We start from the raw sequence: 21,703 nt of genomic DNA, 5'->3' as shown, positions 1-21,703 counted from the left end.
AATTACCAATGGTTGAAGGTGCCGAGTCGTGTCCCTTGCGTCGCCGCGCGCTCCTTAAAAGCAGCACCGTTATTTGACGACCGGTCGTCAGCCGCCCTGGCCGTGACCAGTATAGCAATACCATACAATACCAACCAACACTTCCGTTCCGATATAATTACAAACGGAAAATTCAACTACACCATAAAGTAGATTAATTTCGACGAACCGAACAACGATTCGAATCACGTAGCCATCTATTTGGATGCTCTGATATTGCACACAAAGTGGTGGTTACTCATACCCCGTCGAAGCGAATTTACGACAGGAAGAAATTGCGATTGTGTTCTCTTAATGGTTATAACTTCCCAATAAGAGGCGCCGCCGGTTCGTATTTGAACAAATGTTATGTGATGAACACCACGTAGGCTTGCGGTGGACATTTTGAATGCAAAAATTATGACGGTATGACAAGTGAAGGCCACTAATAGGATAATATTTCAAACGGATGTTCATACGCGGAATATTCGCATTGATTCAGACATCTTCAATTCTCATCTCAATAATTAGCGAGATTTCATCGGATGCTGTTTTCATATGCAGTTGTAATTATTTTATACTTATCTGCATTTTCCGGATTCTGTAGCCCCGTTTACTGTTTATGTTGGTACCCTTATTGTTAGGATAAGTTCCTAGGTTCGATCTGTGGTTAGGTCGAGATGAAATCTATATCTGATTCATTTGATTCCTCGCTTGTTTATGTATAATTATAAGAATTCCTTTTATTTACTTTTGGGTGTGCAAGTAGGTAAATAAAATTCCAAAAAGAAAAATTGCTGTGATTAATTGATGATGTGAAAAATTATATTTACTCACTTCATTTGGTACTGAACAAAGGAACAAAGTTGAATTTTTTGGATTTTACCTTCTCTACACTTTCAAAAGATAAATTGAGCTACAATACTATAGCAAATTTTAATGTTAAATATTTTACCCGTGTATTAAAAAAAATAGGCGTGATAATATTTTAGTCCTGTTATTGATGATATCTATTTTTCCTTGTTTCATAATGGTTACGAAACCTAACATTTTTGTCTATGATTATGTCCCAAACAATGCAATAGTGTCCGCAAAATCCCTTGAATTTTTCTCACTCACCAAGAGATTAGGGGACAGCCAAGGTTGGGGTGACCACGAGCTTAGCTCTGTCAATTTGTCAATCAGCTCCCACGGGAAATGACTAAGACTACCACTTTTTCCACTGATCATTGTGATTTATATGTTGAAATGTCTAACAAGTATGTTGGATTATAGGAAATGGAAATAAATTGGCCGTCGACAAAACAAAATGGAAATGAAAACTTATTGGTCATTCTCACAGCAAATGATGAATGACAAAACTTTTCAAGATAGTTTTAAATATCAACAATCTACCTTTATTTTAAAATTCATAATACAGTTTAAGTTGGAAGAAAAGCAGCAAATAGGCATTTTGTTTTATCAAAGCTCAAATGATTTCTACAGTCACAAGTTATTCGGCCAACATATAAACGAAATAGCCAAATAAGTATTTACATAAATAAACTTCAGTAAAGACCAACGGTAGGAGACAATACAATTTGTCAATGACATATTGTGGTAGCGATATCGCGTTCCTTTTCAATTCGACTATAAATTAAAATAAATATACATCATAGTATGAGAATGTTAACTAGAATTACTACTTTTTGTCCACTGCGTAGTTTGTCAATTGACACTTCGTATATTGATGTCGCTATCAGCAATCGGATACTGCAGAATGTTTTTCGTCCCAAAGCGAATGATTTATATGGATAGAAAGTAAAGTTGTATACAACTGGTATTTATTTGCTTTGTCAGTGCGTTCGTAGTACTTATCACTACTACAAAGATTGAAAATTGATGAGTATTTTGAGTTGAAATTAGTCCTTTTTTGGAAACCATAGAAAATTGATAGAACGTCAACCTATGTCACAGCTATTTTATTAAGTACAGTGTGCTCAGGAGATAGCTGTGCCCCGTAGACTTGATATAAACAAATCTCTGTTATTAACGAGAGAGGGCCTCTCTGCCATACATCCAATCAACAAATTGACTTGACGATTGAAGGGCTATGCGTCACCCGCGGAACTCTGTGGTACGTGCGACGATAATAAGAGCCCGTCGACACGTACCCCACGTTTTGTGTGGCCGGCCATATTCCGGACGTGATGTCACCACACTTGTTCCAGTACCACAGCCCGTGCCTTAGAAGGATAAAGGTCTATCCCCACATACCAGGGCCAAAATGAAAGGCAGTACAGAACTGAAGGGACAATTAAGATATTTGGTAGGGAGTCAAGAAAAGGTGTGTCCAGTCCTCAAATGATTCGGCTCGTATATTCGGACGTTGGTGGAGCAACGGTTGATAGTGGTAATAGTACATCAGAGTCGTGGTCAAGATGTGTATTGTCCGAAGTGCACAAAAAGAAATCAATATATTTTGTATGGATTTTACGGCACGGGCATATATGTGTGATCAAATGCCATGCAATGACATTTTTTAGGTTCCGGACATAGCCCTGGTGTGTGAACATAGACCTTAATGCAGTACCAGCACACAGTCAATCAAACAGACGTGTATGTGCGATTTACAGCACAAAATGCCAGTCCTCCCGTGTATTACCAATCTATAGAACAATAAAGAGAACGCGCAAAGGCATATAAATGAGCGGTGCCGTATGCAGGGAACGCCGCCCGTGCCATTAGTAGGCTACAGTTGGTCCGGAGTAATTGACCGCCCGTCTAATTTCATTCTAGACGCATTGGACGCTTCCTCTTTCCTTTTTCCTATCGGTCACCGGCCACGAGGCATTTTGTACCCCTGTAACACTGTTATCGACTATCTTGATCGTTTCGTCAGATCAATTTCAACTCCAAATAGTACAGTGGCACAGATTTTTATTTAGACTTCATTAACATGCAGTAACAAATTATTTTCCTAGTCATACAGTATTTTGTTAACTCTATTTCTGTGGCTACCATTTCATACAGTTTAAAAAGCGATTAAAATAAGGTCTTTAATGGTAACGTTTAAATGTTCAAAGCTGTTTTGGGCTATACTCTGAAGTAAAAATGATGTATTCCGTTTAAAGTCACAACGCCAATTAAATTTGGATCTCTCCTCTGATATTATCACGTTTTCGTTCTTGACGAGTAGTGGTGTGAGTGAGATGCAAATAATAAGTTCAGATAGTCTAAATATCACCAAGGCAATGGCGTAGTGTCGTTACAAGTACGGTAATTTGCGGTAAAGGTGGAACCTGCTTGTAGTCAGTTTGTAGTACAGATTGTGTTCTGGTCAAGGCAATGTAGACACGCTTCAATAGTAAGTTTGTTGCTGCTCGTGTTTTCATTTGTTGTATTGCGGATTGGGCAATGTTATTGTTGCTTCAATGCCCTGTTTATTAGGTAAATTAATATAATAATTTATCTCCATACAAAAAAGTTGATCCTACATCAAAAGTTGCAAAAACTAGTAACTGATATGGGAAACAATATGTAAATTTTGCCAGTTTGCTTACTGATAAAATATATTAGTGTATCGATAATATTTTTATGTAGGTAATAAAAACGATTATATGCATCAAAAATTGCAATAACGTGTAACTAATATTAAAAATAATATGTTTATGTTGCCAACCCTAAATATCAGATACAACAATGCAAATAGAAATAAATAATAATGTATGGTCTGATCAATTACCCTTATCAATATAAAAATACATCGAGACATTTAATAATGTCCAACCGTGCAGTTGCACAATTCACTTTTGTAGCGTTTCGAAATTATCGCTGCTTCTAATTCAATACTCGGTATTGAGTTAACACTGATATAGAGACAACAAATTGGTCTTGTTTTTGATGAAAGAGTTTTGAAAAATTTCAATTAATTTGCTTTTTAGTATTAACATTTTTGGAGATATGTAAAAACCTACAATATTGGCAATGAACAGTAATAATAAGTAATCATAAATATAAAAATTAAAATATGTAATAATTGCAGTTTCAGCTTTAGATCCCAGGTAATCTTTTACGTTTTAAGTTCAGTTTCGAGCCCATTAACTAACGTAAGTTTCTTTTACTTATCTCCGGTAGAGATCTGGACCTATCGTAGACAGCATACAATTTTAATATAAATGTTCAATTAGTTATACTCGTATGCTAGTCAAACTTTTTAATGCAATGCCACTTCCTGTAGTTTAACGTCACATTGGATCGATGTTATTAATATGTCAATAGCTGTCCTGACCCCAGATAGCGTGTGAACCATGGTCGCAACACTCAATTTTCACTACTTTATATGTTCCACATACTACTTCTTGTGAGGTCTTCGTATCTGTGGCGCCAAGCCATCGCTCTCAACATATTATTCGCTCGACGCCGCGATAGCGTCCGACATATAGAAACTGATTGTCTTTGGGAGGTCAACGACAAATCGTTAGTTGATATACAAATTGAATATCTTGTTCGTCACCTATTTTTAGGTCATTAAAAGGTGTGAATTAGAATTTGAATGTTAAGGAAATTATAATTAGGAATTTATGTCTTTCAATCCTTTCGAAGGATGCCCGTAAAATATTGTGTCACTGTTGTGCCGAGGGAACCCCTTCTTCTTTCAAGTTGTCAATATTTAATTTTATGTTTCTTTTACAATATAAAAAAATACTTATATCACTTTTTAATTCTCTGTACACATATGTATAGGTACTTAACAAATTGTTTTTCACAGACTAATTGCTATCGTTTAATTGCATCCAGTGTCATACAAGGATTGAAATAAATATACAAATCATTCAGACTTGTTTGTTGAGACAAAGAACCTACAGTCTTTTATTTATTAATTAAAAGTGTAGATAAGCGAATATGGGTTTTTTAAGTTCATATTTCACTTGCCATTTAGAAGATCTGTGTCACAAGAAAACACAATAATGTAATTTAAAGAATGAAATAAGTATCATGATTATATCACAGTGAATGGAAGTACAGAAAATTGTAAAGTTAATTCTAATGTGTGTCTAGTCCGTGTGGTTCCCGGCAACAATAGAAAAAATAATAAGATCACTCCATCTCTATATATGAGGGATGTCGCAAAAGGCGACTAAGGGGTAGGCTTATAAACTTGGGATTCTTCTTTTAGGCGACGGGCTTGCAAAATAATGTGTGTTATAAGTTTGACTTGACTATTTAAGTGTCTGTGGCATCATAGCTCACAAACGGATAAAGCGATTTTAATGTAGTTATTTGATCAAAGGTGCGTTAAAAAAGTGAAAATTAACCGATTGTCTGTGGGAAAAATAACTCGAATAAAAGTGCACTGATAGGGAATATTGATGATTTTATCGAAAGCGTTCTTACTCGTAGCTTGACCTCCGATGCAAAATAAAGATGTGTTATACATATGAGGTCTTTGTCTGTTTTCTAAGTACCCTTCAAAAGTAGTAATTATTAAAAGAAACTCAATCTTAAAGTACCTTGTGTATGGTGTGTGTAAAAACCGATTCAAATAAATGCATTATATATCAAGTTTTAAACTTCGTATTGAAGATTTCTTTTTTTTTACTTTTTTGTGAAAATCTTAATTCAAGTATGTTGGTTATAGTTTGCCATATTTTCATAACTTTTGTAAGAACTGTGTAAAACTTTGAACAGAAACGGATGCTTGTATTGTCATCTTGTGCAGCTTTTTTTTAAGTAGGTACTTACTTACATTTATCATTAAAAAAAAGTTTCACATCACAAAGGCACTCCGATTACAAAATATTTCCACTAATTGAAATGGTATGGAAAACATGTTAAGTAAACATGTTTATTTAAAGTTTATATGAGAAAATAAATGTCAATTTTAGATAAACTAGTCAATTAAACTAGTGAGAATAAAGATAACAATATACTTACATTTTTTTGTTAAGTGAATGATGAACAAAGATTTAATAGATTAGATCGAATTATTCATTGTGCACGGCTTTCAAAGAGATTGTAGTATAGATTATTTGCACCGATTAATTACACTTTCATGACTGTAAAGTTTTTTCAAAATAAAAACTACTTATATGCGCTACGAACGACTTGTGATAATATCAATTATATTTTTATTACATGGAAAGGCATTATTTATACTAAACAAGAATTCTTACATTCGATCTTGCGTAACTCAAATTGGATAAGGTTTCTGTGTGTTACCAAAAGGTATAACAGAAGTATCATGACTGGATAACGTTTATTATAATTTTCTTTGTAGTAATTCTTAGAAACTCGTTCTCAAACTTCAAATCCTCTGTTACCTTTTTTATTTAAGTACCTGACCAATTTCAGTTTTACCTTAGGACCTTTTGAGGTTTCATATCAAATATGTACCTCCCTGAATGACGACTAATAGGCGTCTAGCGCACAAAGACATCTTAGTACACGATATTGTAGCCAAGCTTTTGTAAAGAAATGGATTTATCTTCACGACAATACCGAAAACTTGAAAACTAAAAGTAACCCCAATTTCACCAATTTTAATGCAGTAATATATATAGGTATATATATTGTTTGAAGTCATTGACACGATAGAAAAAGTTTAAGTTAGTGAATTTACAGACAATCCAATAGTCGTACCATTTTAAAATGAAAATTGCTTAGTATTCCTAAAACATATATAGCCTAAAATATATATAAACAAAAATATCGTGCCACAAGATAAGGCGAACCTTGATCGAATCTGGAACGTCCTGACGAAAGGTCAGGTCAAGAGTACCCAGAACCGACTAGGTTGCATGAAGATGTGTACACCGAAATCGGATCGATTTGATGGATTTTTTGTGGATGACTGATGTGGCGTGTATGAAGCGAATGAAATATACAAAGTTTGTGGTAAGTGTTAAGATATAGTAAATTAGGATATAGACAATAATTTATGTAAATATGTTTGTAAGATTTTTTTAAGCTAGTGTGTCACTATCTAAATCTCAATTCCATCAATTGGTCATGCAGCTGAGCAGGGCCTTCGAGGCGTTTCGAGACTGATAACTGTGTCAGGTATAAAGGCGTGATGTATATACCTAAGTATATCCAAATCCTGACTTGTTATTATGATGTCAAATATATTAAAGAAATGAGACTGACATCGTTATCATTATATGCTGCAAGTGAGGTCACATCATTGAACAGAAAAATAATTTGCCACTGATAAGCCGGACAATTTGAACCTTGTTTTTCACTTGATACGAATACAATAAAGCTGTTCACAGATTTTGGATCCATTTTAAATGTTTGATTAATTATTATTTTTTAAACACTGATATCTTGTTTATTGTAAACTACATCACCACAAAAACATCGTTTCAGTTTTAAGTACAGTTCTTTCATGAATATTACGACGAATAAACGTCATCTGTTTAGGTAAGGTCTCTCTAACCTTAGTATAATGATATGTTAGATCATTTGAACAACAACAACATACATATAGGTACATAACATACCAATTTAATTTTAATCATAACAAATATCGTTTAATTAAGTAAATTTTTGGTGTTATCATTATTTAATTCAATTTATCTGCGAGTTAATTGAGTCTATTGCAGCCAGGGTGGTCCGGAGTGATAACAACTCGCAAATGTCATAACTGAGTAACAAATGTAATTACAATTCGATCAGAATTCTATTATTGTTGAATGGCTTTGAAAATGTTACATACAACCAAACAAAATTATTACATAATGCTATAGGTATCTAATAATGCGTGTACAAATTAAGGTGAAATGAATACTAGATTTTCATTAACATTAAGAAAAAAACTGGAAGCTAGAACCAAATTCAAAAACTTAATAGATTTTGCGTGATGCACACACACACACAAATAAACCATCGTCTCGCCTCCCTTTTGCCCTCGAAGAAACAATATCAATTCTATTTCAAATGTTTCCTTTGTACACAGTTACAATTTTATTTCTCACAAAATTTAACACGTCGGCTTTCTTCGTTTAAAAAAATTTAATAAATAATGCCTTTTAAGTATGTAACCCTACCTATGCCACAGCCGTCCTTACCTTAATCCTTATATAAGTGCTGGCCCTTTTTTACCGAGGTGGATGAAACCACGTAACCCGAAACTAAAAATTAGCTAGCCCCAAATAAAGATGGCGACTTGGTCACCTGTCCTGCCATGCGCCGCCCAGTTTAGTGTATAACACGCCCTTACACTTTGTTAACGATCGGTGTAGCCCTACTTTAAAAAGGGTCAACCAACGGACGTAAAACCTCATCAAGCTCATTGATGTTATAACAGGATGTAATTTACGTTGAAGGACTTGCAAAATCGGCTTGTTGGCGACTATTCGAAAACAAAGATACATACACACACACACATAAGATACTTGATGCACGATGATGCCCTATAAATAGAAGAAATGTCCTAGAACTTTCAGGCTTATCTATCAATGTGCAAGATAAGGTTACTAGCCTTTCACATACCTATGTAATTTTTTGCGAAAACACGTTTAAACACACTAGATTTTAGATTATTTAATTTAAAGTAACTGCTATTGATCAAAACATGATTTTTCAATTGCAGTGCTTATAATTATTAAACTAATCAATAGCATCTTCAATTAATATGATTTATATTAAACCTTAACAATAGTGACGGTACGGTAACGGTTAGTGAAAATAATGAAGTACCTATGGGACTATCATGCCTAACTTTAAACAAAAACAAATAACAAATTTAACGGCTTTATAATGTAAAAGCACACCATCTTGTAACTAAAGTCAACACGAAAACTGCTGTATCATTCAACACACACAAACAAAACCTACATTCTACGGGGCGTAATGTAAACCAGTTTGTGAATTATTTACACCGATATAACCTCCCTCGTTTTGGGGGTTTTTTGTGCATGGAGCTGACCAATTAGTTAGCATATAGCATGTTTGGGTGGTAGCTATCGGTTTCCCAACGCGTGTGGTTCGCCCTAACAGTCACTCGTTTGCCGGTAATGCCTTTTTAGCGTGTCACACCCCGAACCTATCTCGCCAATATACCAACTGTACCTTTAAAATTCGTCCACCCGAGATTGGACATTGCGTGCGACCATTTCTATATTACTACGAATAATTAGCTCCATCTGATATCATTTTACGAACAGTAATTTACTTGTAGCATGAAAGGCGATGTTTGTTGGAAACGTTTCTTTTTGTACAATGTTTTTGGTATTTATGGTCGATGAAATAAAACTCGAAATTAATGTTGCTCTTCTTAGGTGTCATTGTTATTTCAAATACTTTTAAAAGAAAAATGTTCAAATGTACTTATTATTTTTCTAATAAGCAAAGCATAGCTATTACGTGAACGAAACTTAAAAAACCATATTCATCAATAATAATGAAGAGATAGCAGTACTAATTGTACCTAAATGAATCTACCTTTCCACTAAGATTAGCGGACAAGTTCTGTTAATAGTTACGAATAATATGGGCTAAAATCTCTGTCATAAAACTTGATAATAACATTATTTTGGTCGAACGGTCGCCTAAAAAAGCTAGATTACTTTTTTATTTATACTCTGGCCATGTACTAATATTTATTTTCTGAGTTACATATGTACATTATGAGGCATAACCGTACAATGAAAATTGGATGTATAATGATGATTCACTTAATGGATTACGTTTCCAACAAACGGTTGCAAAAGTCAGCCAAGGATAGCTTCATATAAAAACAAGACTTATCCAAATTGTGGTTATAAAAGATACTCACTCTCACACAAAAAGCTCTCGACAGAAATGACTATGGAATTAACACCAGCAGGATCAGGATTCAAACCATAAAAAAGATAAGACCGTACTGATGATCATGTAGATAACATAAATTGATAGGCCTGAAGTCTTACTTTCATACAATTTGATAACAACATATTTCATACATAAAACGTAACACTATCCCCAGTTTTGTTTGAGTGATCAAGTCAAGCCGCTTCGACTACATGAAGCAACCGAGATATAATGTTTCCCTACAATTTGTACTAGTGACATCCAGAATATAAAATTACGCTGTCTGATATTTTGTAAGGTAATAGACGTACACCTACTTCTTACGCCTCGTCGAATTAAAAGGATATACTATGAAATTTAAAGAGGCCCTTATACTACGGTGACAGCTTTTTGTGTGAAATGCTTTAAAGATTGTGTGCCATGTAACGGATCGAGTTACAAGTGTCATCGTAATCGCATTTTACATTTAACTCGACGTAAGAAAAACTTGTATGCTTTGTAATTTCGTAAAATATTTTTAAATTTAACGCCGAATTCTCGGTCTTGTGGTCAGGGTTTGGTATTGCGAATTTTTCTTCGTTAAACTCTATTTTGCAATATAGATATCGTTTATCTTTAAAAAAAAAGTCGATAAATTGCCACATCTGCTTTCACCATAATTCAATTTCTCTTTTCATTCAAAATTTTACAAAAACCTAATTTTCGATACACAAATTTTATGCATCACCAAGATTCAATCACTCCATGACTTGAGTAGAGTTAACAAAAATACCCTTTCGCATGTTTTGAATTTAAATTTAATTGACATTAAATATAGAATATCTTATTTAGTGTGTACCATTATTCTGGAACGAAGACCACTCCGTCTGTTCCAAGAGATGTTGTCTACAGGTATTTCTTTATAATTGAAGAATGTAGGTAAAATTTTTTGTATTTAAACGACTGAAGTTTATCCTCTAAAAGATGATTAAAGTAAAAAACCAGGTCACCCTCTTTCCTACCTGCAAACCTTTCTTGCATCAATTCAGCCTCCGGCAATACAAAACAATTGAGTACGACAAGAATCTAGATCCGTCTATTTTAATGTAAAAATCCTGTCCACTTCGTTCCCACTTACCTATTTGTCCATGGTTAACATAAATAATATTTTCAATAGTTTCAGCATCTGTATAATTGATGTCATTGATAAGCACCGAAACATTACATTGTATCTGCAATTTAGTCTGATTTTATGAATCTTTGATGGCTATCTTGGCAAACTTGAACTTTACTTGAATTTATATTTAACCCAACTATTTGTAGATATAATTTTAATATGTAATTTGGTACACGAGAAGATCTGATTTCTCAATTTCCAGATAGTTCAATTTTTAAAAGACAGTTAGCAAAAACCATAGCTATTAACCATTTAACAACGAAGACGATACAAAAAAGTTGCACAATATTTACTATTATAGGCAATTGGTGTAATGGAATCATTAATGTAAATTCGCTCGGTTATTAGTCCAATCTGACCGCATTATCGCAAACCATGCCATATTCCATACATCCAATAATTAACTGTTACACTAACCAGATTAGAGGTTTCAAACCTATCGACATATTAGTAGGACACTTTAACAATATGTATATTAAAAATATGTGAGCTATTGTTACATCCCGATGCTGAATCGAAATATACTAGAGATTAAATGCTTTTTTTCTCTCTAATTTTCCTCTTGGTAATAATCCCCATTATATCCTTACCTCTCTGTAGAAGAGCCTGCAGGTGAGTCTTTTGACCAAAATGATAGATTCAGCATCATGGTCAAAAGTCGCACCTCACAGGTTAGTCAGGTTTTACACGAAGTCAAGTCACTTCTTTGCAGTAGTTACCTAGTGCGACATTTATCATGCAGAGCAGGCAAATTAATGTGCATAACTGTACAAGATGCTCTTATATTCAGTTTTATTAACACCGTACCGAAAAAGGTAACTATAATTTGCTTCTATTCCTACTAATTAAATCACAAGGCGGATAATAAGCCATAATAATATTATCAAGCTTTTGACCGTAATTCGTTTTATCTTCATTACTTAATCTGTTCACCCAGAATCGCCCGCTTTTACTGCCCAAAGTCGAATGTTAACGTAACGAGCTTTTACCAGACAACACCCCTTTAGCATTAGATTATAAATAATTATTCATCAGGCACAATCACAACCAACAAAATTCAAATCGAATGGCCGAATTAACCGTTGCGGCATTGGCTTACTTTAATAACAACGACAGCGGTTACCAGCAATATTTTTATGTTTATCTCATTTTTATGAGTTTAAGTAGGAAGCATGAGGTGGCGCAAAAGATAGGGATTTAATTGAAGGCGAGGTGGCGATGGGTTGGGGGGAACTGCGCCGGCGGACCGCGGGGGAAGCGAAATAATAAAAAAATGAAGCCGAGCTATCCCCGCGAGCGCGGATACTGTGAAAGTGGCACGCTGTGGATAAATGAAGCTTTTTTGTTTGTGGAATACGCCTAAGCCTGGAGTCGCTCCACTTTCGTATTGTCGCTTCAATTCTATGGATGTTAGTTCATTCATAGAGCCGAGACGCGCGCGTCATTAAATTTATGTCGCTTTTAAGCGGCGTTATATCCACAAATTATCATATAGAAGGCGCGGTCGTTTCATCGGCGAGTATCGAGAATCATACAGAATTCCTGACACGTTGCTATTTAAATGAAACAAAATAAAAGGAGTTCGCTTCATATTTATTTACGAGGTCTCATCCGATCGTGGGGCGAGAAGAATTAAGTCAACAACGAACCCAACAATGGAGAGATCGTCCGTTCGCTGAGAATTGCATTATAGGAATTGTAACCATATCCGTTGCATTTAAGATACAATATCGAGTGCAACTCGCGTCTATAAGGGGTGCTGCCCGTCACTTCTGCGATTTAAGTGACAGTTTTATTAATTTCCCATACTACTCATCCCTATTTTCCACCCTCAGTTTCCGACGGTTACGGTGGCATATGGAGCCAGCACAATTCTTGTTACGTAAAACCAAACAAAAAGTTGGAAATATATTTACTTTTTTACAGAACTTACTAACGATATTGCAGTTTTTTTGACACTGTGTTCAGTGCCATTACATAATTACTGTTCTATAAAAATAATGCATGTAACCCCTATCTTTTGTTTTAGCAAAATAGTAATTTAATGTTGTAGAGCATTTTCAAATTTTTTATATTTTTTTAGTAATCGAGCTTAATTGTTAAATCTTGATCCAAATACAGTAAAAAGTTATGAAAATATATTACATCACCGCATCTTAAATCAAAAATTATCATATCAAACTCCTATTTCAATCTTGATGAATTGACTTGTTTGATCTCAACATAAACAATCAACTGTATATTACCAACTAAAACAAACTGAGCTCAGCAAACGTGATGCGGGTGCCGAATCTAATAAAGATAGGACAATTCAAATAAGTGTGCGTGGTCGGCCGGCAAAGCGTACGGCGTCTGAGATAAGCTGCAGCTTAACGCTGGCGCAGCAGCCGATGGTTTATCTCGATTTCAATTATTATGCTGCCGCTTTCATTGGCTCGGCGTCGGCCGACACGAATCGCGGGGGCGCCGCGGATTGGGGCGGTCTCGATCCCCGTTATCTCCAATCTCGCCCAAATCACATTCGACCATTTACGCCTGATTGTACTTTTTAAATTCAACAGTTCTAGGAAAGCTCGCTTTTATTTTGCACTTACTATTGACTTTGTTTCTAATATCCCTTTTTTCACACAGGTACGGAATGGACCTAAATGGAGCTAGGAGAAAAAACGCCACACGGGAAACGACCAGCACACTGAAAGCGTGGCTCAATGAACATAAGAAAAACCCGTATCCGACGAAAGGAGAGAAAATTATGCTCGCGATAATCACCAAGATGACGCTGACGCAGGTATCGACGTGGTTTGCGAACGCGCGCCGGCGACTAAAGAAGGAGAACAAGATGACGTGGGAGCCGAGAAACAGGGTCGACGATGATGACAATAACAATGACGATGATGATCACAAAAGCAATGATGGAAAAGACGCTTTAGGTGTGTATACTATACTCATCAGTACTTAGTCTATAAGCTATAGGTCACCATGACTAAACATAATGCGTTGCGCCCTGACGATTGACAACTGAAGATATTTTATAAATATACCTTGTATTTTGTTGTAGATGGGAAAGACTCCGGCACAGGATCGAGTGAAGACGGGGACCGGCCACAGCAAAGACTAGACTTGCTCGGACAAAGAACGGAATCGGAATGGTCAGAGTCTCGGGCTGATAGTGGTCCTGAGTCACCAGAGCCATACGAGAGGCCGATACATCCTGCTTACCAGCATTTGCCGTCGCGTGCGCCACCAGGTAGCACTCCCGCTTCTACTAAACCCAGAATATGGTCCCTCGCAGACATGGCCAGCAAAGATGGCGAGTCGCCGGCACCGCCTTCGTCTGCTTCAGCATTCTATCAGTCGGCAGCGGCGGCGGCGGCGGCGCGGCTCGCTCATCCTTATAGCAGACCGGATTTGTACCGAGGCTTGTATCCCCCGACACACCCCGCTGACGTGGCTCTTTTAGAATACTCCCGCTCACTAGCAATGCAGGCCGCACCAGCGCCGGCGCCGCCAGCACCCTCGCCGTCCTCGTCGTCCACCTCCTCGTTGGCCGAGCCTCCCCCCTCCCGCGCCTGACCCCCTGCCCCTCGCCCGCCACTGGCGCATCGACAATAACTGCGATCTCGCCCCACGAGTGCCACGAGGGCCTTCTCACCTGTAAATAGTGATAGAATAAATATAAATATGTATACATACGTATATATACGTGATAATAATTATGCACCGGTAGAGAAGCTTAGATTTGTGATAGTGGACACAGGCGACGCCGCGCCGTGAGGTTGACAACTCGCAAACGACGTCGGAGCGAAGTCGCGCCGACTGACCGACAATACTAGGTGCTATACAAGTTGGACCTTGCGACATGTTGCTGTAGTTATTACGGAGGTGGTTTAATGAAGTGATTTTTAAATCAAAAATAGGTATTAATATGTGTTACGTTTCTAATAGGTAACAAACACTGTTCTAGACTATTATTTTGTATGTAGAGTGTAAATTATTTTGAAAATATTCTCCTTATATTTAGTGCCTAATTACGTCCAGTGTTTCTATTGTTTGATAGTTTCTTGAATATCTAACATTCGAATTTTAATATTTATTGATACGAGGTCAGTAGTTATATCAAACTTTATTGTAAGTTTTTAAATCTACAAATTATTCAATAGACACTGTTGAGGATTTTGAAAAATCTGTATAAATAATTTCTAGTCAAAAGACTATGATTGTCTATGTTTAACATTAATAAATTACAATAAAGATGTTTCATTTTCATAAGAATCATGTACATTGTAGTTTTTTAGTAATGAAAAGGCAGGGTTGTCATATACATATATATATTTTCTTGTCTACATTATACATGCCTGTTTGCCGAAGTACAAAGGAAAACCGAGAGAAAAACTATTCTACTTTTATTTATTTTATTTTACTTTCAAAAACTGATCTTTTTGTACTCGTCATATTTTGAAAATAAAGTCCCTTCGAACTACTTATTTCATCCCAGCAAAAAGTATCTTCGGGACCAATGAAATAAATAATTATAGTAACTAATAAAATTTATTTTTTAAAAATTCATCTCTATTGCTTAAACATTAACGTTTTCATTTACAAATTTTGAATGTTTCTCTTTCGATAAATGACAAGCTCTGTAATTAAAACATTCTACAAATTTTAGAACTGTTTTTATATTATTTATAAAAAGACAACCGCGTCACTAAATATTAATTTATTTTTAATGTCCAAGGGCATGATACAGGCCACCCAAAAAACACAAGCTTTCCTTCTAATAAATCATCATGAAAAATCCAACCACCATTGCAACGCCCATAAACTTAATTTGTAATAATTCCAGTGATGAAAACTCAACAAACTGAATCTCTACTAGATACAAAAAACAACGAACTGACAACCCTGCCGTAAAAGTAGTATTCCGTTGGAAATGTTTGCCTAAGACTTAATCTCTTCGAAGAATTATAAAATTTGTAAGTCTCAAATGGCCTTGTATATTGTAAAAGTATAATAAATGTAAAGTTAATATTCTCAATTTGTTTTTCAACCTGTAAAATGTTTTTATTTCAATATTGTAGAGACTGAAAGTCCAAAATTGAGTCTATAGTTTTGTACATACGTCACTGTTGTAAGTATATATTGTAATAATAACGTGAATATTTAAGAGAGGTAAATGCAATAAATTTTCTGTATTAGCAGTCCTTTTGATGTAAATAAAAGCTGTGTTGAGAGACGGAAACCTTCGATGTAGACAGTGAACAACGAATATTCCTCAAAGACGAATGAAAAATAAATAGACATTGTTTATGTTCTTTAAAATGTTTTATATTATTGGAGTAATAGCAGATTATATTGTGAGCTATATTGCAAGTATATACATCATCGGTTAATTTTCAAGTGACCTGTTGTCATTCACACTTTATCATTGTAACAATACTTCATGTCATGCACGATAAACTTATCGTTTATGTTTCAACAACCCAGTTTTTTTAATATAAACATATATTTATTTTCTTTTGATAGCTTCAAACGTCTTAACAGTACCCCAGGAAGGTGTGTGAATAGATGCAATAAAATTTAATACAGAAATCATATTTATGAATTTTATTTACTTGACCTACTACCTTTTTTTAATTTAAGACTATAAGTGTCAAATAGCAAGAACTTGGGAGCTTTATTACTTATCTATATAATAGAGATTGATTAAAGATAAAAGAAAATTTAAGAAGAATCTCTTTCCCATAGATGTCGCAAAATATCAAAAAATAGTGTGTATTAATGCTAGCTGCTTTTCTTAATTTTAATTAACTTGATTTTTTTCTATCCAAAGGCTATGGTAGGAAATGGGCTAGCAACCTATCACTATTTGAATTTCAATTGCATCATCGGCACAGCTGAACGTAGCCTTTCAGTCTTTCTAGCAGTCCCCGTAAGGAAAAAAGACGTGCTTATGTAAGTATTTATAAATAGCTAAGAATGCAGCAGCACGCTGCACGCTGAGATAAGGGAGAGATTTCGTATCAGGAAAACAAGAGAACTTGTTTTTTATTATTGACACTCAAAAATATCTAAAAAATTGCGCGTGAGAATGTAAAGTACCACGTACTTATCGATTTCACACAACAAATGGAGTAGTAGATATCAGTAAATAAATACTAGGTTTTCTAAGATCTAAGTTCTACTTGAATTTCATTCATTAGTATAATATTTCGCACGAGTCTAATGGCAACATGCGCTTTTGCAATCTGATCTCGATAGTAGAACCTGAAGATAGGTATGCAATTACAGACATCTCGCCGCTAATAATAACCTTAGGAAAAGCCGCCAGAGACATCACGAGAACCGAGTGAATATAAAAGTAAACTTATACTTACTTACTCTACACTAGATCATTTCTCTATTCAATCACCTTTGTCATAAAAATAAAAGCGTTTCCCACAAATCTCAATGCTAAATGACATAAAAAAAATCGCATTTCAACACTTTTCTTTTGTAAATTCCGCACGCAGGTACCAATGCCAATTATTATACACATCATCCACTTGTTATAAATCTTGTCAAAAATAATCTAGTCTTACAATCTGTTGACTATACCTCGCGTCTTGCCTCCTAATTAGACATCAAAGTACTTACTTAGAATGCACAAATTTCCACGCGCATAATTAGGTCGAAAACAAAATACAGTAAATCATCGAAGCCGCTTTGAAGTCCACGTGTCAGTGATGACGTCAACATGCAGTGATACGCCTTACATTCATTATTTGCTCACGTATAGATGAAAGACCTTAATATAAATAAACAAATCGTGTGAAGCACAGCCTATGACAACGTTGAAAGGACGCGGGAGGGTTGCTCGCGGGAAGAGCGAAAGCGGGAGCGGACGCGGAGACTGAAAACTGTAATAAAATAAAGGTAATTTTAGTTATTTTTTGTATAACTCATTACAGAAATCCTAAGCAATAACGAAGAAGATACATACAGTAAGGCATTTAAATAATAGTAATAGATTTAAAAACTCATCTTTCAACCGAGTATAAACTAAAGTAACCATAGACCGATTTGAACAAAAAATAGATATATCTTTATATAAAATCCGTAGAAAAAATAATAAAAATAAAAATATATTTATGACTGGTTACTAAAGCGTTGATCGAATGTTCCGATACAGTCTCATTGTGGCCGCCCAGAGGCAGCGTAATAAGAATCCTGGGTACGTTGATTTACAGACGTTTTTAATGTCATGTTTTATATGAACTTCTTCAGCACAGTGTATGATGATGATGATTTAATTTTATCCAATTTAAAACTTATTATTTTGTTTTATTTAAAACTTTGTTCTTTTTTACTAAATCTTCACGAACATCTACACTAATCTCCTAAGAAACAATTGGACAATACGCTTTCGTGCCCGCTTCCATCTCCCCTATAGTTGTAGCTTGTCTCTGTATAGTCGAGTTATAATATTGGAATTCAAGAGAACTACTCAATTGCTTTCATCCATCCTGTGAAAAACCGCCGCGGTTTATGAGTTCAAGAGTAATGACTGATTTATCACTTCTTTATGCTTTGGATTTTAATCTTATAAAAATCAACGGAAACAATTATTGCTGTGTATATTAGTAACTATTTAATATACGTACCGACATTATATTGGAACAAAAATCTTGTTCTTATTAAATTATGAAAGATATATGTATGTACATTGCAAAAAGTTTAAATATATATTTAAACTTCAATTATAGTTGTAATCACCATACCACCAATATTGTATATTTATACGTTACCAATGATTTAATTTTAAACTAAATTTTGTATAAAAAATCTAATACCTCCAATATGAAAGTTTTTTTTTAAATCGGAGAAGTCTGAATAAGATATCAGAGCTTCTCTGATATCTTTAAAAATATTCTGATATCTTCTAAAGAGAGAGAGCAGATTTGTGACAGTAAGATGGTAAGTGATAAAACACACTGAATAAAACTTGCATAATATGGCGATCCCACGTAAAAAGTGAGTAAAGGTAAAGAGAGGTACTGCAGAGTACAAAGAATAATTGTGTAAGTGAGTGATTTTGCTTACTTACTATATGTGCGTTAACACAGTTATAATTTTTATAAGGAAGATAGAATTTCACATATACTTACATAATGGGAAATTCAACCTTACAATCATTGAATTTTGAACAACAATACCTAATCCTATCCTACTACTATTATAAAGGCGAAAGTTTGTATGGATGTTTGTTACTCTTTCACGCAAAAACTACTGAACCGATTACTATGAAATTTGGTATGTAGGTAGCTGAAGACCCAGAATAACACATAGGCTACTTTTTATCCCAGAGTTCCCGCGGGATTGATAGGGTTTCCATGCGGACGAAGTCGCGGGCGGCCTCTAGTGCTTTATAAAATCTTAATCTTGATCTTTGCTGGTACTTGGTACTTTCACTGCGCACCAGTAGGCATCGTGAATTATGAGCGGTGGTGACAGTCCCACTTCCTGCATAGAGGCCGTAACGTCCCAAGGCCAATCAACATTTTTATCCAATGAGTCAGATCCAACTGTTTAGCTTCACAATTCAATTACAAACTCTCACGGACCAATCACGTCTCATTGTCAACTCAAGATCCCTTCTTTGTTACATCTTTACCAATCTATAACGCCATCACTCAACCCGCATTATAAACTTATCGAAGCGATTCGTATTGAAAGCAAATTCTAACGTCACATCGCTAAGTGACTTGAATATTTCATTCAAAATCATGAGAACGATATGTGTTCATCCATAACACCAGACAGAAAAACTCTCAATAAGCCGTTCAGAGCAACGTGTTGTGTAAATAGTCCAACATGTTTCTATAACAAAGAAATCTTAATAGCCGATGACGGGCAAAAGTCAACATAACAATCTACAAGCTGATTGCTCATAATTTCATACGCACACTTGGCCGTCACTTGTAATACCGACTTCCTTGTGACTAAACACAAAATTTTCGAAAGCCCTCGAAAATTTGTAGTTATGTTTTTGTTTATAGGATTAGCATAAAACATGGTTATCTATTGCATACCTGGTTACTAAAGCGTTGTTCGAATGTTCCGATACAGTCTCATTGTGGCCGTCCAGCGGCAGCGTAATAAGAACCCTGGGTACGTTGATTTACAGACGTTTTTAATGTCATGTTTGCTGGGAATCCGCGAGTCAAGAATGCCGATTTCTTAGCGGCGACTGCTATGCCATCTAAAATATTGGACATCTCCATCTTGGTTGGTGTTTTGCTCTTTCTTTGGCCGCGAACAATGAGTCGGGACCGTCAAGGGAATGTATGCATACTTCGAAATAAGTTAAACTGTTCTCTCACGTGGTTATAATTTCCTAAGCAAATGTTTATAATCTAAGTAAAATGCTGCTATGAATACTATAAAATAAACGTTAAAAAAACTTTTATCGGTATATTATATTAAAATACAATATTGCAGTTTATTATACTCATTTTCTTACATATGATGTTAGTACACTATTAAATGTTAATAGTACTTACCTACTTGATACATTTTAAGACACTAGTTACCAACTATTAAATATCGATAAATTTTCTGACGATAAAATTTATGACTAGGCTCAAGTATATCACAACCCAAAACGATATTGTTCATTTTGTCAAAATATGTCTGCAACCCTCATTTAATATTATTTTGAAATGTCAATACAATAGATAGATAAATTAGGAACAAGTTGTCATATTAACATTCAACATAAACTTGCCCTTTGCTGCGTTTGGACAGAGCCAGTCATGGTTGGCAAAAACACGATTGAGTACAACATTAATTATTTTCAAATGTAAAATGATTTTGTCTTTTTTTTTAAGATAAGCATGTTATAATAATTAAAGGCATTTCTTTTCAAGAGGACTTTCGAGGAGAATATTAAGTAAACTTCTAACATACGTACAATGTCTCTAATTCTGATGGAACAGACAGCCAATTGTCACTCGAAGACCATGATTACCTGAATGGTTTATTAATGAAATTTCGTCTCCACGTTTATTTTTAGCTACCTAAATAAATGTTCAAAAATAAAAATACAAAACATAAATGAAAACAATTTCTTCAATACGAAGTATGAAAATGCCTTTCCCTTGATTCCGCGGTAGAGAAGCCACAGACGTCTCTCCATCACTACCCGACCAGCATGCCATGTATAATATGCGCTTAATAATGAACCGTTTATCAAACTTTTTCCTCATCAAAGTATATCTCTATTACAGTGTCAGTTATTGCCATCAAAGTCCCCTAAAAGCAGAAAGTAAATGATACTTCTGCCTGCTGTAAATAATCGTCCCGCCCTGAAATTTTCCTGCACTAACGTCCCAAGTTACCTGCTTCGTCATCCACAAAATTACTGAGTTCACTAATTATCATCTTGTTGAATTTATGTATATACTTCCTAGCATAGTTTTTTCATTTCATTTCCACGAATAATGCTCTTTCTTGTAATGCCACATTATAACCGTAGATGAATTTTATTTCGTCATCTGAGTATGTATATATCTTCGACCATTTTTCTTCAGACTTTATACCTATAATCTCTGTAATTTTTTTAAATGCTTTATCAGCTTTTTTGATAAAATTGGTTTCGGATTATAATTTGAACTACTTAATAATAAATAGCTTACGAGGTTACCGCCATGTGGGAAGTGGATTCCACGCTCATTGTCCCGATAGTCGTATCTGCGAATGGTCTAATAGCGAAGAATC

The 21,703-nt window shown here is 35.1% G+C and overlaps 1 protein-coding gene across 2 annotated transcripts in view; it reads left to right on the top strand.

Annotated features, from left to right (window-relative positions):
• LOC106134059 (homeobox protein caupolican) overlaps positions 1-16,542 on the top strand; it is a 42,747-nt gene extending 26,205 nt beyond the window's left edge. For both annotated transcript variants that reach the window (XM_060953726.1, XM_013334015.2), the window contains exons 4-5: positions 13,580-13,878; positions 14,007-16,542. In XM_060953726.1, the coding sequence (XP_060809709.1) occupies positions 13,580-13,878; positions 14,007-14,521 (814 nt within the window). In that variant the 3' untranslated portion in view covers positions 14,522-16,542. The remainder of the gene's footprint in view (positions 1-13,579; positions 13,879-14,006) is intronic.
• Positions 16,543-21,703: the final 5,161 nt, after the last annotated feature.

This window comes from Amyelois transitella, chromosome Z, assembly GCF_032362555.1.
Source record: "Amyelois transitella isolate CPQ chromosome Z, ilAmyTran1.1, whole genome shotgun sequence".
NCBI lineage: Eukaryota > Metazoa > Arthropoda > Insecta > Lepidoptera > Pyralidae > Amyelois > Amyelois transitella.
This window is presented reverse-complemented; position numbering and strand designations above follow the sequence as displayed.